At 38.9% G+C, this 19,128-nt stretch overlaps 1 protein-coding gene across 1 annotated transcript; it reads left to right on the forward strand.

The window, feature by feature from the left end:
* Positions 1 to 324: 324 nt before the first annotated feature.
* ubxn7 (UBX domain protein 7) lies at positions 325 to 16,785 on the forward strand. The gene is made up of 11 exons (XM_062023509.1): positions 325 to 468; positions 2,752 to 2,905; positions 5,595 to 5,659; positions 5,729 to 5,794; positions 5,934 to 6,046; positions 7,394 to 7,540; positions 7,650 to 7,740; positions 7,873 to 8,003; positions 8,189 to 8,660; positions 8,757 to 8,836; positions 16,022 to 16,785. Exons 1-11 carry the CDS (start codon positions 363 to 365, stop codon positions 16,181 to 16,183), a joined length of 1,587 nt encoding a protein of 528 aa, XP_061879493.1. The 5' UTR covers positions 325 to 362; the 3' UTR covers positions 16,184 to 16,785.
* Positions 16,786 to 19,128: the final 2,343 nt, after the last annotated feature.

The raw sequence follows: 19,128 nt of genomic DNA on the forward strand, positions 1-19,128 counted from the left end.
AACTCAAAGCATTGCCCTCATTGTAAATATTGAAAATAAATACTGAATATAATACTGTATTAAATATTGTGAATGATGAATGAGACTAGATCAATTGGATCAGACTGTCAGGTTTCCATTAAATTATGACGTATTTCAATGTTGAAATAGTTAAAATATATTTCAAATTTTTGGTATGATCTTTAAAAATGTGCTTTCATGATTGCTTTTTTTTTTAAACGACAGTGTGACAACTCTTTACGTGGACGTCGCTGAGACTGACTTAAGGAGCAAAATAACTACAACGCCCATAATGCATCACAGTGGTAAAGTGACGTAGACACTCGCGCCGCGCCAGGCTAGGGAAAAGGGCAACCCTGCGCATGCGCGACATTAATGTTGTTGTTTGTGGCGGTAAGATGGCGGCGCTCGGAGACACCTCAGCTCCGGGGGTGAACGGGTTAATACAACAATTCACTGCAATAACAGGTAAAATAACGGTTAATATTTACTCAGATTCCAAAAATAACATCAGCTGAAGATGCTAGAAACAACCTATTTGTCGGACGGACCGGGAAATCACTGCGCAGTTCAGTAAACGGACGTTAAATATCGCTTGTGCCCCCTTCGCTGTCAGTGCTTTGCAGAGGGGGAAAAACCACAACCTGTTTTAACGGGTTACTACAACAGAAAAGATTCATACAATGACTAATGTGAAACTTGACGCAACTTTGCTTTCATTTCAGTTTGTGTGTATCACTACAAGTTTTTTTTATTGTAAGTAGAGTGCTGCTTTTTGCCACTTTGACACCAGTCTGTTGTGTAGAAATGTGCAATGGAGGTCGGCTTGGCCAACATTTGCCTTCTTCCTCATCATGTTGCTCGTCTGTCATCGCCGGCCTGGCTCCGGGGGGTTAAAATTCAAGCGCCTTGATGTGTTTTCTAATGCCGATTACACGTCCACACTGCCGTAGTTGTGTTTGCATATCTGCGCACGGTGGAATAAACGAGTGTAAAGTTATTTCACGTTGAGTAGGAAGACATTCTGGGATCCATTGCTCGACCCTGGAAGAGTCGAACGGACATGCGCAGTAAGAACGGAAGTAACATTTCTGCGCTTAACACTTTTTACGACCAAGCGACACACACATATATATTTTTATTTTATTTTTTTATTGAACAACAAACATACATTTATAATTCACACAAAAGTCAAGGCACTTTCAACATCAAGGAAAGAAAACAAAAGCAAATACAGATAGAGTATTAATAAACATAATAACTAATAATACAAAATATGACCAAAAAAATTAAACACAAAAGGGTCTAATAATAAAACAAAATATGACAAAAAAAATTAAAGACAAAAGGGGCTACCTAAATCACTTTAAATGTTTTTTAACAGAGATACATGCACCTGGGGATAGGTTGATTGGCAACACTAAATTGGCCCTAGTGTGTGAAAGTGAGTGTGAATGTTGTCTGTCTATCTGTGTTGGCGCTGTGATGAGGTGGCGACTTGTCAAGAGTGTACCCCGCCTTCTGCCCGAATGCAGCAGAGATAGGCTCCAGCACCCTCCGCGACCCCGTTAGGGGCAAGTGGTAGAAAATGGATGGATGAATTTAAGGGCTTTTGTACTCTTAATCATCCCCCAAGATTTGATTGATAAAGTTAAAGTACCAATGATAGTCACACACACACTAGGTGTGGTGAAATTAACCTCTGCATTTGACCCATCCCCTTGTTCACCCCCTGGGAGGTGAGCGGTGGCCACGCCCGGGAATCATTTTGGTGATTTAACCCCCAATTCCAACCCCTGATGCTGAATGCGAAGCAGGGAGGCAAAGGGTCCCATTTTTTTTTTATAGTCTTTGGTATGACTCGGCCAGGGTTTGAACTCACGACCTACCAATCTCAGGGCGGACACTCTAACCACAAGGCCACTGAGCAGATAAGTGTACACCATTAAGCCAATTAGGAAATGTAGGCCTTACTTTCATAAAACGACATTTATGTAGAAAAAACTTGACCTGGAGCATAACAATTATGACAAACATTTCTATGTTACAGTCGTTTATAAAAATACCAAATTTGATCTCTTCTATAGTGAGTGGGGATGTCTCCACACCCTTGTCTCTCAGCCAATCTCTGATCTCCTCCCAAAACACATGTACACTCTCAGATTCCACAAACACTCTGATCTCCTCCCAAAACACATGTACACTCTCACATTCCACAAACAGATGATTGACATCCTCTACTGTGGTGCTGAATTTCCCCCAGGGATCATTAAAGTACTTTCTATTATATTCCATTCTATTCTATACAGCTCCTCACATATAACAGCCATCAACCTCCATGGTAAATTTAAGTTTATACAAATCCTTTGAGGGGTATATTCCATTAATCATTTTAAATTGTATTTCTTTAACTTTGGGAAGAATTGGGTATTTAATATATCTTGTCCTTATTTTCCTTAGCTCAACTTTTGTAAACTCCTTCAGGATATATTGTCTATGAACTGTGCCCGGAAAATATTATTTCACTAAAACTGCCCTCATATATTTGTTGGAACATTTTTCATCACAGAAATGTACATATTCAATATTAAGGTTTCTCAGACAAGGGGTAGTATTTGAATATAAAACATATTGAGTCACCATAGAGACCATGCAACACATATTAAATCAATATGTTAACACACTGGAAGCACTTTTGAGATTATTTTCTATTATACTTTTTAAATGCCTGACAACTTAATACTCCTTTAGGGGCGACAGAGAGCGTTGGACAGCATATGTTAGAAGCATGCAACAACAACCTGGAGATGGCAGTGACCATGTTTTTGGATGGAGGAGTGGTGGCAGAGGAGCCCAGCACCAGTTCTGGATCTGCAGCATCAAGCAGCAGAATCCCACCTTCAGAGTGAGTTCTCAGTGTCAAGCATCTTCAGAGTCTCACCTTAGGACAGGGGTCGGCACCCAATTCTAGGGATGATCTTTTTGCAGAGCGCACTCTGATATTAACAAAAGAAACAATAATGTAATACAAAATTATGTCTGTCTGTAAATAAATAAATCAATAAAAAAAAAGTAGTCCATTCCAAAAGTCAGACTGAGACCGAAGCGCACAAAGAACTAAACGTCTTTTCCCATAAAAAATAATGCAAATTCAATAAAATGTAATACAAATAATATAATATAGAGAACGATTATAGTTGTATATGCAGTAAACAATGTAAATCACCTACAGTACAAAATGACGCTTAAAATGGATAAATGATTATTTAACATTACTCTGAACATTATTGAAGACACTTGCTGGTGAAAATGATGAGCAGATATGGTACAGTAAGAGGCAGGGCCACCCCGCCCTAAACCAGAACACACGCTGCACATTAGTCCCCATGTTACATGAAAAAGCGCATGAAGAATGTCTTTTAACGAATGACAGGGCGCTTCATGTGAAACTTTACCACACACGCATTCCGAGCCGCCTCCTGCCTTGTCATTGATAATAATATAATAGCAAGCTGTTCTGGTGGTGTAGAGCTTTAGAGATTCTTTTGTAGGACAGAAGGTGCAGGCTTCAAATTCAAGTCGAAGTCACAGTCGTTGGATTTATGCATGTGTTTTAATGACGTAAAAATTATTATTTTGCAATAAAAAAGTAATTATTGTACAATATATTTCCCATGAATTTGTTTTAGCACAAGCCATGCATCAAATTAAATTCAAGCTTGATTAAAAAAAGGTATACAAATCGTTTTACCTATGTAAAACAAGTGTGAAAAAAAAATAGGTAAAAAATCCTGCTTAGGACCCCAATCCATCTAGGTCAGGTTTCGGCAACCCAAAAAGTTGAAAGAGCCATATTGGACCAAAAATACAAAAAATAAATCTGTCTGGAGCCGCAAAAAATTAAAAGCCGTATATAAGTCTTATAATGAAGGCAACGCATGACGTAAATGTCTATATTAGCTATAGTAGCCTACTATCAAAATGACTGTGTCGCAGGCTGAAGCAAATTGTCGTTGAAAGAAATGTTGAAATGTAATATTTATTCTACACATTTTTACAACATTAGAAACCATTAGTAAATCAGAGGCTACTCAGAAGGTGAGATAACTCCTGAAAATTATTGACTTTTAATGGCCAAATGTAAAGATGTGTGTGTCCTAGTTCTTTTAATAGATTTATTACAATCTTTGGCAAGCCAGGTAATGTTTGCTGTGGTCTGGAACAACATGGCACACAAACAACTATCTGAAATGCAGCCGATATTACATACTGATAATGTGTCATGAAACATGCAAAACTAAATGATATACAAAGAAGATACAAGTAAAGGATATTAAATGAGCTCAAATATACCTACACATGAGGCATAATGATGCAATATGTACATACAGCTAGCCTAAATAGCATGTTAGCGTTGATTAGCTTGCAGTCATTCACTGACCAAATATGCCTGATTAACATTCCAACAAGTCAATAACATCAACAAAGCACACCTTTGTGCATTTATGCACAACAAAAAATGTTTGATGGACAAAATGAGACAAAGAAGGAGTGGAAGATTTTACATGTAAACAAACTGTTGCGTCACAGTCCACACTATGGTGAGTTCAAAAACCGCCAAAATTAATATGGACAAAACGATGTTCACCAAATACTCTCATCAGTGAAGCATACACACAAACATATTAAACAGTGGGCTTTCTAACAATTGGGAGGGTTTGTGTCATGTTTGTCCTCATACAAAAAACATACAAAAAAAAATGTCCCATATCTTTTTCCATTTTCAATCTTTTTTAAAAAATGCTCCAGGGAGCCACTGGGGCAGCACTAAAGAGCTGCGAGTTACTGTCCCCGCCTTAGGAGATCCATGTGTGTTTCGCGAATAGGGATGTTAAAATATGAACCTTTCATACCACGGTTATCGTTTTTGCGGAATTGTTGAATGTGCTTAAAAAGTACTCTGAAATCGTTTGACCAAGTCATTTAAAAAATAGAAATAGACAACACTTTTAGAAAACCCAAAATTTTGCATGTTTTGTGGTTCTTATGCATCCTGAAAGCTTTTATTGTTTTAAATATTGGTATGTTCGGTAGCACTTTAAGATTTATTTAAATGAAATGTGCGTAACAAAACAAATCTATCATTATTACGGTACTTATGGCGGGTGTTGTGTCGTACGCTGATCAGTGGTAAAAACACCTCCGTCTCGTAATCCTCGATCACTCTGGCTGAGAGAACACAGCTTGTTGTTTCAATTTGCACAATTGAATAGCTTACTTGCTCAGACTGTCATGTGTTTATATAAGTTTAGATTGGGGGTATGTCATTTTTTAATGAAGAAAGACATTACTGTCTTTTGTTTTGATGTTAGCATTTAAGATAGCTATCTTGCTCTAGTCTGTCTGTCAGTTTATCAAAGTGCAGTTATCAATCTCTGTTTTTCAATCATTTTAATTAAAAATGGTAATACTAGATGCCAGGAGTGTTACCACAATTATTATTGTTAAATCCCTAGTTGTGAGCCAGTTCTGAAGTCTTTCTCTACAGTATTTAAGTCTGTGATTAACATTGTCATTGTTGTGTGATATCACAGCGAAGTACGAGCCCCCATTCCCCAAAAGCAGGACATACTTGTGGAACCCGAGCCGCTCTTTGGAGGTATTGTATTTTTTAGCACACCACATACATGCAGTCCTATGGAAACATTACCATGTTTGTTACACACAGTGCCAAAGCGAAGGAGACCGGCCCGCTCTATATTTGACGGCTTCAGAGACTTTCAAACAGAAACCAGTGAGTGTGTTTTCTATTGAGAAACGAGGCAGACATTACACTTATGTAGTAAAGAAATCCACATTCTGCCGGTTACGTATATTTCAATCCATGTGTCATTGTCGATGGGGTTTCCCCCTCTTGCTTTTCCCATTTCCAGTCCGCCAGGAACAGGAGCTGCGTAACGGTGGAACAGTGGACAAGAAACTGAGCACCTTGGCAGACCTTTTTCGACCTCCCATTGAGCTGATGCACAAAGGCAGCTTTGAGACGGTGAGGAGATACCCACAAAACACACCCGAAAAACAAGTCTTTATTATTTTTTTGAAGGCGCTGACATTTACTGAGAGGAAACCAAGTGTCCTGAAAACAGATAGAGTGAGCGTTTTAAAAATTCTCAAATGTGTGGGGAAAATATGTAAATGTTGGCGTATTGTATGACCTTAGCAGGGTTTCCCGTACAGTACAGGCCAACATTTTGGACACAACTTCTCCTCATTCAATGTGTTTTCTTTATTTTCATGATTATTTTCATTATAGATTGTCACTGAAGGCATCAAAACTATGAATGAACACACTTGTAGTTATGTACTTAACAAAAAAAAGGTGAAATAACTGAAAACATGTTTTATATTCTAGTTTCTTCAAAATAGCCACCCTTTGCTCTGATTACGGCTTTGCGCACTCTTGGCATTCTCTCGATGAGCTTCAGGCACACCTGTGAAGTGTAAATCATTTCAGGTGACTACCTCTTGAAGGTTATTGAGAGAATGCCAAGAGTGTGCAAAGCAGTAATCAGAGCAAGGGTGGCTATTTTGAAGAAACTAGAAGATTAAACACGTTTAAGTACATAACTCCACATGTGTTCATTCATAGTTTTGATGCCTTCAGTGACAATCTACGTTGTAAATAGTCTTGAAAATAAAGAAAACTCATTAAATGAGTTGGTGTGTCCAAACTTTTGTCCTGTACTGTATGTTATATGTATACAGACAATATTTGTCTAATGTAGATCCAGATTTGTCTAATACAGATCCACCACAAATATTTCCACAAAAAAACATTTTATAGAGAATAATAACATTTTTACAAGCACAAAACAATGTTGAATTCAATAGTGCATCTCACCTTTTTGATCAAAGTGCTGAGAGTCACAATTTTCTTTCTATTATCTATTAATTTGACAGCGGTGAGGAAGAAAGGGACCACCCGCCTATAGCTAGTTGCAGGGATTATATATTTTTAAACACTCTTCTTTTTTGGGGATGTACATCCATCTTCTTCCTGACCTTCTTTATGCCCAACCATTTCTTCCCGCAGCAAACAGCAATTTGAAATTCCTGGCGGTCACTTGAAACACCAGAAAGAAGCACCAGCTACATGCAGCGTTTAAGCACATGGCTATTTTCAATCTGGTTTGCATATTTATAAGGAGGCGTAACCTGGGCCTTGTCTCAGCCAATTCCGGAGATCAATTAAAATAGTTACATGAGGCCTCAGGGCGGTTGCCTACAGCCACAGCTGTTACCAATATTTCAGTCGGTTTTTAACAAATGTTATTTGTGCTACAAATGAGCTACAGTCGTCTAACCTGTCTCGCTGTTCTCCTGTCTCTAATAGGCAAAAGATTGTGGTCAACTGGAGAACAAGTGGCTGATGATCAACATTCAGAACGTACAAGACTTTGCTTGCCAGTGCCTAAACAGAGATGTTTGGAGCAACGACGCAGTAAAGAACATCATTAGAGATCACTTTATATTCTGGCAGGTAGGACCATAGTTAATTATAATTAGTTGGCTTAGTTGTGTCAGCAGAGATGTGACCGGAAGCATAAAAGTAACGTAAGGTAATAGTTATTTTCCGATTTTTGTTCCAGGTCTATCATGACAGTGAAGAGGGACAGCGATACATTCAGTTTTATAAACTCAACAAGTTTCCGTATATTTCCATCTTAGATCCACGCACAGGTGAGTGTAATTGTGAGCCACTTTGTTCGATGCACCAATTTACCACAAGAGCTGTATGATTAATATCGGGTCATAAATGCTCAGCTTTGATTGGCCGCCATGATGCAATGCTGTTTTGTCTAACCACTGCAGGTCAAAAAATGGTGGAGTGGAACCAGCTGGACGTGGCATCCTTCTTGGAGCAGGCCACCGGCTTCCTGGCAGAGCACGGGCAGCTCGATGGCCCATCCTGCCAGGCACCGCCTGCCAAACGGGCTCGCTCTGTGGGTCTCTCCTCTATTTTTGTGTATCAATACTTTCCAAGATAGATACTATCTCAGATATATGTTTATTTCAGATACCTTTTTCATTTGTAAGACTGAATCTGTATTTAGTTTGGTTCGTATCGCACTGTATTTGCTCTTTTTTAATTTGTTTTTAACAGCTGCACTCTTGTTTTCTGTTCTAGGAGAGCCTGATCGACGCCAGCGAAGACAGCCAGCTGGAGGCCGCCATCCGAGCCTCCCTACAGGAAACCCACTACGAGTCCTCACATGTCCCAGAGGTCCCTGATTCCCCCAGGTCGGATGAAGATTCAGACGCCGAACCCTTCTCCGACAGCGAGGGGCCGATTTCCGTCGACGGCTCGGACAGCGAAATGCCAGAACCGCAGAAAGAGAAAAGTTCCACCAGCAGACAGACGCCCTCTGCCCCTGCGGCTGCCCCGCTCCGTCTTCATCCCGATAGCACTTCTTCTTGCCACCGAAAGTCCCCGTTTAAAGAAAACAACCATAGTCACAAGAAAGAGGATAGCAAAAAGAACCATCTGGAGCCCTTGCTCGCTGGGTCTCGTCACCCCTACACTGATGCAGGTTCTGGGGGAAACTCGTGTGCAGCCGATTCAGCGAAGACCTATGGCGCAGAATGTCCGGATGACAATGGTACGGGAATATGAAATGGAATAGAAATGAATTTGGGAAAGCATAATTGTTATAAAAAAATGTCTACAACCATGTTTGTGTGTTGGTCAAACACAGGTCCAAAGGCCAGGTTGATGCTCCGATACCCAGATGGACAAAGAGAGCAAATAGCGTTGTCTTCTCAAGCAAAACTTATGGTAAGATCAACCATGTTCCTTGAATTCAAAAGTGATGGCAACCCTTCACATTTCAGCAACTATTTTAATTGCACCTTAGACAATACTACAAAAATGAAACTTCAACATCATCTACAGGCATGTGAAATTTATGCGAAAACGCAAAAATCTGCGTTTTCAGAAATGTAAATTTTGCACCAAAATATCCTTTCCGCGTTTTTTTAATGAAATAGTAATATTACAATCTAACCAAAATTTGTTGAACACTGGCTTAAACCGCGGGTTGCTTAAACAGCTTGCTTAAACAGCGTTTAAGCAAGCGGAACAGCTTGCTTAAACGCTACACTGAGTTAGTTGCAGGATGAGTAGACGATCAGGAGCACCAAAAACAAACTTGCTAGTTAGGTAACTTTCGAGCTAGCTTACTTGTTGTCGCCTACATTTGCTCTTTGAGTCACGTTGACGGCTGTTTACTTTGCCACTAATCATATTTGGATTAGGGCTGCAACTAACGATTAATTTGATAGTTGATTAATCTGTCGATTATTACTTCGATTAATCGTTTAATAATCGGATAAAAGAGACAAACTACATTTCTATCCTTTCCAGTATTTTATTGAAAAAAACCCAGCATACTGGCACCATACTTATTTTGATTATTGTTTCTCAGCTGTTTGTACATGTTGCAGTTTATAAATAAAGGTTTATTAAAAAATAAAAAATACATTTTTTTTATTAAAAAAAACAAAAACAAAAAAACCTCTGCGCATGCGCATAGCAAAGATCTAACGAATCGATTACTAAATTAATCGGCAACTATTTTAATAATCGATTTTAATCGATTTAATCGATTAGTTGTTGCAGCCCTAATTTAGATGATTACAATCTAAACACTGTTAGTTCCGAACCAGTTGTAGTTTCTAGAGTATTTATAAGAGCCACTTAGAAGGTATATTTTTGACGTGACGGATCGTAAACAGATGTCACAACATCAGAAGTATATTAGACGAGGGGCTCTGGCTGGCTACAGGGTCGAGTTGCCAAATGGGAAACGGGAGTCCTTTGATCGGCTGAAGAGCTGGTCAGCCCATTCGATCTTTACTGCAGCTGTGTTTCAGTGTTTTCATGGCTAAAGATTGTACTTGAGTGAAAGATTCCCTCAAAATAGGACCATGCTCAAAATTAACATTTCCAGATACCCTAATGAATCCTCGGAGGATGCGTGCGTGTGTCTTGCCAGAACCCCAGCTCAAATTTGAGCGCTAGCTTTGACGGGTGCGTGGTGTACTCCCCATGCAAAGCTGCTTCTAAGACATCTCACCAATATGGCGGAAAGGAATGGCTAACTAAGCATGCTACACTCGAGGGCTGGACGATTATGGCAAAAATAATCATCACGATTATTCATGAATTTGAAAACGTGTATTTATTGCACTACCAAAACTTAACTTTAGATCAGGGGTGTCAAACTCATTTTAGACCGGGGGCCACATGGACAAAAATCTACTCCCAAGTGGGCCGTACTGGTAAAATCACGGCAGGATAACTTAAAAATAAAGACAAATACAGATTGTTTTGTTTGTTTAAAAATACAACAAGCACATTCTGAAAATGTACAAATCATAATGATGTTGTGGGTTTTTTACACTTACGTGTTGCGGTTAATAGTATTCTACCTTTATTTGTCGTTATTTATACTTTCTGAATAAATTATGTGATAATGTTCATCAGTCAACTCATTGGTGTTCATTTTCAATCTATCAAGATAAAAAAATAATATCAAAATCCAGTTACAGGATGTTATTTATGTAGTTTGCTAATTTTCCTCGACTTGTGCACTAACATCATGTGGTTTATTTTTATTTTTACATATGTAGCATAATCTACAAAGATACAAGGAATTGCTATTGCGACATCCAGTGGACACATTTAGAACTGCAGTTTCTTTCATTCAAAAATTTCGGCTCATTTTTATACTTGGCAAACTCATCCCGCGGGCCGTACGTTTGACACCCCTGCTTTTAGATGTTTTAAAAAAAACAACTGTATATAAATAACTAATTACTAATAAACCACAACAAGTAAAATAATAGCAATACATTTAAAAAACAATAGCTATATTAAAAACAATAAAATTCTGTTTTTCCGTTTTAATTGTTTTTAATTAAGTTTTTTACCCTTTACACTTATTTTACCACCGTAGAATGTGTGCTTTTTATGTAAAATAAAATATAAAAAATGTTTGTTAATTAAATAAAAAAATCCTCACATTTATTGATGCAATACATCTTTGGACACATTTTGACCAGTATTTTAGGTCAAAGCATAATATACGTGCTTTAAAGGGGAACTGCACTTTTATTGGGAATTTTGCCTATTGCTCACAATCATTATAAGGGACAAGAACACACATATTTTTTGGGGGGAGGGGGGGGGTCTTAAAGAAGATAAAAAAACGCTTGGAAGATTGGGCTAATGGAAGTCACCGTTGGAGCCTTCAAAGCCCTCTAAAACAACTTCAAAACCCTTTTGTATACACAATGCAAGTATATATATAATGTAGTAACAAACACGTTCATAAGCATATGTAATATATATAATATTTACCGTATTTTGATTTTTTAATCTTTAATCAATGCCGGAACTAATTCTTTGGCGCATTTATTTCCATTTCCATAGCAGCGCACGTCTGACAACGTGTGTCCTACTTCCGGATACAAAACGCTTGTGTGTGTTCTAATCATGGCAGACTTGGTAACAAACAACAAAGACAACTATTTTTGGACAAATGGGGATTCACAACCTTATCTGTCTTAATCTAAACACACGGAAGATGAACTATTGCTTCTAGAAGCAAGCACGAAGGAAGAGTGAGACATTGGATCAGACGGAAGCTGATAGAGTGTGGTGAAAGTGAATCGAAGCTGCAAAATGTGGATCTTGGAGACAAGCTATTTTGACATAAATGGCGTGTTTACCCATAGTTAACCGGAAAAAGCGTCCCTGGCCAGCTGGACCAAACAGACAACTGTCCATCGAGTGAGTCACACATATTATACTGTTTGTCATGTTACACGCATGACTTGCTGCATGTATCATGACAGACAGTATAATATGCTGTCGACATAGTAGCAGTGTACCAACAAACAACAAACCATGAAATGTGGGCTAATACTTGACAGATACTGTAATATAACTGTTCATGTTTTTCAGTCAGTACAGATTGGCATACTTGCCAACCCTCCCGATTTTCCTGGGAGACTCCCGAATTTCAGTGCCCCTCCCGAAAATCTACCGGGGCAACCATTTTCCCGAATTTCTCCCGATTTCCACCCGGACAACAATATTGGGGGCGTGCCTTAAAGGCACTGTCTTTAGCGTCCTGTACAACCTATCGTCACGTCCGCTTTTCCTCCGTACAAACACCGGCCCAGTCACATAATATATGCGGCTTTTACACACACAATAGTGAATGCAATGCATACTTGATCAACAGCCATACAGGTCACACTGAGGGTGGCCGTATAAACAACTTTAACACTGTTACAAATATGCGCCACACTGTGAACCCACACTAAACAAGAATGACAAACACATTTCGGGAGAACATCCGCACCGTAACACAACATAAACACAACAGAACAAATACCCAGAACCCCTTCAAGCACTAACTCTTCCGGGACGCTACAATATACACACCCGCTACCACCAATCTCCCGAATTCGGAGGATTCAAGGTTGGCAAGTATGCAGATTGGTGTCCTATCGCATTGGGTTGTGCATTACAAACTCAAACTCTTTTCGTGCTGACGTAGAAGCTTGCTTATCTCTTGCCGTGGTTAGCTTCTACGGCTAATACCGTAGCATGCGGATGTGTTACTACGATAGAAAAATAGTTCCTCCAGTGTTCGCTCTTACAATAACAATGTCACTACAGTTTGGTTATTAAACAGGTTACTAAACGCAAATGAAATATTCGTGACGGTTTTTGAATGCATTTTTAAAGTGAATGCATTTTTAAAGTGATTTAGCGGTAGACTTAATTTCTCCCATTAGCTGCATTGCTAGCCACGAACAACGAGCCGATTTTTAAATGTTAAACAGCGAGAAAAAAAACCCTTTTGTATTCTTGTCTCTCATAATCATTGTAAACGATAGGCAAAATTCCCCCCAAAAAGTGCAGTTCCCCTTGAAGTACATTATGCTTGTGGAAGGTACTTTTTTCAAATCTTTATTTTGGTAGCGCAGTCAGACTGAATGTGGCACAGCGCGCTATTATGGTGAAGGGGGGAGTTGTGCTGTTCTGTTGTTCTCAGTTTGACGAGTAAAGCGGCGACTCACTTGAGGCTGTTAAAATAAAGAGAGAGAGAGAGTGCCCCTTAAGTTGTGACCACTGTTTGTACATTGATATTACATCGATGATGTCGTTCACAACAACACAGGTAGATGACATGTGTTGTGGGTACATTCAATGATTGATTGAGAAGTTTATTGACATCTTAAAGAGTTTAATCCATGTAATGCTTTAAAAAGGCAAATGGTTGGCACAAAAAGCCAAAAGGCTTGTTTCCATTGTGGTCCATTAAATGTTCTTGTTAGCTTTAGCTTCTCAGTTTAGTCGCTGTTTCAAGTGGCCGTCTCGACATTGATTGTTTAGTTCAGGACGGGGCTGTTGAGTGTGTCGGGGATGAATGAGTGCTACAAATGTTTCTTCTCACAATGACATTTCACTTACATTTACAGTACAGGCCAAACATTTGGACACACCTTCTCATTTCAATGCGTTTTCTTTATTTTCATGACTATTTACATTGTAGATGGTCACTGAAGGCATCAAAACTATGTGAAGTGAAAACCATTTCAGGTGACTACCTCTTGAAGCTCATCGAGAGAATGCCAAGAGTGTGCAAAGCAGTAATCAGAGCAAAGGGTGGCTATTTTGAAGAAACTAGAATTTAAAACATGTTTTCAGTTATTTCTCGTTTTTTTGTACATAAGTACATAACTCCACGTGTTCATTCATAGTTTTGATGCCTTCAGTGACAATCTACAATGTAAATAGTCATGAAAATAAAGAAAATGCATTGAATGAGGTGTGTCCAAACTTTTGGCCTGTACCGTATGTAAATTTCCCTGATATTCTGCGTTTAACAGCAGATTTCGTTTTATTGGCCAATTATGTTACTCCGTCTGCGGTTATGTGAACGCGGAAATCATATGCTTTACCATGGTGAGATTCCAAACTTCTCTTGCATGCATGTTGCCCAGCCCATTAATCTTTTTTATTTTTCAGATTATTATGTTTTCATAATTGCGAGAATACATAATCGAAATTAAAATGAGATTTATTGTTCAGCCGTACTACACACACACCAAGCAGGACAACACAAGAAGTTAACCGCTAAAGTTTCAATTTAAAGTAATGGGGATCGATCCAGGTGTCAATACTACCAATGCCTGGTATACTATCAGTATAAGTGATTAGATCGATATATTTTTTTCTTGTTTTTTGTCGAAATAACTTTTTGCTCTTTTTTGTTATTGTTCACAAACCCACGAACGAAGTCTCTAAATACAGAAAGGCTTTGAGGGCAAAACCCGAATTATGTAAATGGTTGCCAAAAGCTGTTTTTAGTTTCAGTTATTGTGCACTGGGCGCTTTATTTTGTTAGAAAATTTGAATGCAGCATCAACACCACACATTTATTACATCATCTGATTTCCAACAATACTAGCAAATTCTAAATGTATTAATATACCATATTTTCCGGACCATAGGGCGCACCGGCGCACTGCCGATGAGCGGTTCTAGTTAGGTCTATTTTCATACTAAAGGGGCACCGGATTATAAGGCGCATTAAAGGGGTCATAGTATATTTTTTTTCTAAATGTAAAACACTTCCTTGTGGTCTACATAACATGTGATGGTGATTCTTTGGTCACAATGTTGCATAGATGATGTTTTACAGACCATCTTCAAGCCGCTTTCTGACAGTTGCTTCAGAATGTGCCGTTTTGTGGGCATCCTTTTTTACGTGGCTCACTTTCGGCCTTTCTCCGTCATCTTTGTTGTAGCGGTGTAGCGTGCAAGGTTGAGAGTGGAAGAAATGTCAAAAGATGGAGCTAACTGTTTTAATGACATTCAGACTTTACTTAAATCAATAACAGAGCAGCATCTCCTCATCCGTGGCTCACTAGTGCAACAACGCCGGAAATGTGTCCTGTGAAAAACCGTCCGACCAGAAATCTCTAATAACTAAAGTTCCTTGGGTGAATTACGTAAACTCACTACACCGGTATGTTTCAGCGCTTTCATGGCGAGTTTATATTAGAAATGGCAACAGCGGAGGATGACTGTCCCATAACAAGAAGATAGAGAAAAAGAAGAAGCTTATCGACTACAGCGTCAGCTCCTACTACAAAGGCGGACTCACGCAAATTTTCAGGACTTACACAGATCCCAAATACACATCAGCAGGTACCAGAAGGTAAGAAAGTTGCTTTTGCATAATTTTGTGAAACAAAATGCCAGATAATATGTCTTACCTTATACACACACCATAATAATACTCGTATGTTAAAGCACAATACAATCCATTAAGCCGTGCGGCTTCATAGCTTACCAAAGTCATACTAAAACATTTTGATAGATTTTTGAGTGCCGTGTGTAATGTTCTATATTTTCAATGGAACATATAACATTTTGGTGTTGTTAACTTGAGTCATATTGCAGTCTACACGTATCTCTTATGTGTGAATGTCATCTACTGGTCACACTTATCATTTCACCATGTACCAAATAAAATAGCTTCGAGGTTGGTAAGCAAAACCAGAATTATTCCGTACATCAGGCGCACCGTGTTATAAGGCGCACTGTCGAGTTTTGAGAAAATGAAAGGATTTTAAGTGCGCCTTATAGTCCGCAAAATATGTTAAGGTTGATAAAAATGTGTCATTGTGACTTTTGTTACTTTCTATAAAACGTGTATTTACTTCTAAAATCTATTGTCAAAGTATTAGATCGGGACTCGAATTCCAATCTGATCTGATGCCAAAAATCTGATTAAGATTGGAGGCACAAACGTTGATCGGGACATCCCGAGAAGATGTACTGATAAAATAGGTGAAATGTGTTGGGTGTGCTCCCTGTGAAATATATGTATATTTGTATACCCAAGTCTCACATGTGGTACTCTGTCCCTTCAAGGCCCTGGTAAGACATGTCCAGTCCAAGGGTTACCCGAACGAGCGTTTCGAACTTGTAACTAACTTCCCCAGGAGGAAACTCACCCACCTGGACTATGACATCACGCTGCAGGAGGCTGGGCTATGTCCACAGGAGACTGTATTTGTGCAGGAGAGGAACTAGCTCCGGTGGACACGCTTTCTTTTACCAATGATCCGGGGCGCCTTTGGCTGACATTAGGAGGGACCGGGCTCTGGTTAGTGGAAGCCATGATCGGACTCCCATTCCTTCATCCCACAACTCCTGAGTATTGGCATCTCTACTGACTTCCCTTTTGGCCAGTATGCTCTTACGGATGCCATCAATGTTAAATTTCATCATATGTCCTCTTCTGGATTTGAGGGCCACAGAATAGAATGACCATACTCTAGTGCTCTTTTTATTTAATTCATTTTGGACCCAAACGCTCCCTCTCCCGCTCACGTTTGAACCATCTGGAACACAATAATTGTACGTGTCAGATACGCGGGGCAATTCCAGGGAGTGTTTGCATCGATCACCTTTTTACTCGACTTTCTATTGGTCCATTACAAACTAATGGATTGTTTTTGGAAATCCTTTTGATACAGAACGATTGAAGGCTGGTGCATCGCTCATCAGTTGGACTTTTGCTGTACAGAGATGGCTTTGAAAGACACTCATGTTAGGCATCGTTTGCTTTCTTTCATTTTTTTTTATATGCTGCCAAGAAAACGTGCCGATGATAAAATATAACCACAATGGGAGCGTCTGTTTGGTGTCTTGTTCTCTTAAGGGTTATAAAGATAGAACTGGTATCACAAAACAAGGTTTTTAGAAAAAAATAAAATACAATGTAGCAAATAGCGTAGATTAGCATCAAAGCAGGTCCAAACAAGTACATTAAAGTCCAAAATCGTTAATATTTTGGTCAGATTTTTCAATTAAAGTTCCTTTTTATTTGTTGTCCGTAGAATTTGCCTAGGGAATGAAACACTGGGATGAATAAAGTCCAACCTATCCTATTTAAACTTAACTGTCACTTTTAAACAATTCCTCTCTTGGACACTAGAGGGCAGTAATGACTCTTAAAAGCATCACTACCTTTTTATGACATGTTTACAAAGGTGCACAATATTTAATTTGTGGCAAGCAATCAAAACCACACTTCTCATCATCATGTATTTGTGCTAATAGTTTCTAATGATTTTGGTCAAAACGGGGTTATTGTCGATTCCTCACTTCTAAAAAGCACTTTCAGCTGTACAAATAGAGGGCACACTCCCTCTTGCTGCGCAGATATAACAGTTCATACGGGTTGAGTGTTTGTAGTGGAACAAAAGGTGCTGGAGGCCAAATGTGCTAACAAAGAGACCACCAACCAGCGCCATTATGAAACACACAAACCAGGGATATTCAACTAAATAGCTTTGGAGGCCACATTTCCAGAAAGCAAAAGAACCGGGGCCGGACTTCTCCCTTCACAATTAGTCTTATTTATTATATTCCTGAGAACCAGCATCCTCTACAGTTGACGTTTGACGTTGGTCTATTTATTTTGTCAGAGTTAAAAGAGCGATCTGCTGATTTTAGGGACCTTCTGGGAAAAAAAAGCTAGTCAAAGGTCATCTTTATGACAGCACTCTATTGTTTTTGAACTGAACTCACAGGGCCACCAGTTAAATTGCCCAAAAGATGAAAAAGAGAGGACCTAAAATGGAACCTTGAGGATCACTACTAGTATAAATAAAGAAGTTCAACAAATTAACAAATCATTATGACCCATTTTAAAATTCTAGGGTTTTGAACCGAATTCACAGGGCCACCGGTTGAATTGCCCAAAAGATGACAAAGAGAGGACCTCAAATGGAATATTGAGGATCACTAATAGTATAACTAAAGAAGTTGAAGTAAATCGTCTTCATTATGACCCATTTTATGATTCTTGGGTTTTGAACTGAACCCACAGGGCCACCGGTTGAATTGCCCAAAAGATGAAAAAGAGAGGATCTAAAATGGAATCTTGAGGATCACTACTAGTATAACTAAAGAAGTTGAAGTAAATCGTCTTCATTATGACCCATTTTATGATTCTAGGGTTTTGAACTGAACCCACAGAGCCACCGGTTGAATTGCCCAAAAGATGACCCATTTTATAATTCTAGGGTTTTCAAATTAACTCACAGGGTTGAATTGCCCAAAAGATGAAAAAGAGAGGACCTAAAATGGAATCTTGAGGATCACTACTAGTATAACTAAAGAAGTTGAAGTAAATCGTCTTCATTATGACCCATTTTATGATTCTAGGGTTTTGAACTGAACCCACAGAGCCACCGGTTGAATTGCCCAAAAGATGATCCATTTTATAATTTTAGGGTTTTCAAATGAACTCACAGGGTCAAATTGCCCAAAAGATGACAAAGAGAGGACCTAAAATGGAATCTTGAGGATCACTACTAGTATAACTAAAGAGGTTGAAGTAAATCGTCTTCATTATGACCCCTTTTATGATTCATGGGTTTTGAACAGAACCCCCAGGGCCACTGGTTGAATTGCCCAAAAGATGACCCATTTTATAATTCTAGGGTTTTCAAATGAACTCACAGGGCCACCGGTTGAATTGTCCAAAAGATGACTAAGAAAGGATCAAAAATGAAATTTTGAGGATCACTAATAGTATAATTAAAGAAGTAGAAGTAAATTGTCTTCATTATGACCCATTTTATGATTCTTGGGTTTTGAACTGAACCCACGGGGCCACCGGTTGAATTGCCCAAAAGATGACCCATTTTATAATTCTAGGGTTTTCAGGAGGATCACTACTAGTATAACTAAAGAAGTTGAAGTAAATCGTCTTCGTGACAAAGATAGGACCTCAAATGGAATCTTGAGGGTCACTACTAGTTTAACTAAAGAGGTTGAAGTAAATCGTCTTCATTATGACCCGTTTTATGATTCTTGGGTTTTGAACTGAACCCCCAGGGACACCGGTTGAATTGCCCAAAAGATGACAAAGAGAGGACCTAAAATGGAATCTTGAGGATCACTACTAGTATAACTAAATAAGGTAAACAAAATTAAAAAATCATGACCCATTTTATGACTTTAGG

This window comes from Entelurus aequoreus, linkage group LG16 (genome assembly GCF_033978785.1).
Source record: "Entelurus aequoreus isolate RoL-2023_Sb linkage group LG16, RoL_Eaeq_v1.1, whole genome shotgun sequence".
NCBI classification, from domain to species: domain Eukaryota; kingdom Metazoa; phylum Chordata; class Actinopteri; order Syngnathiformes; family Syngnathidae; genus Entelurus; species Entelurus aequoreus.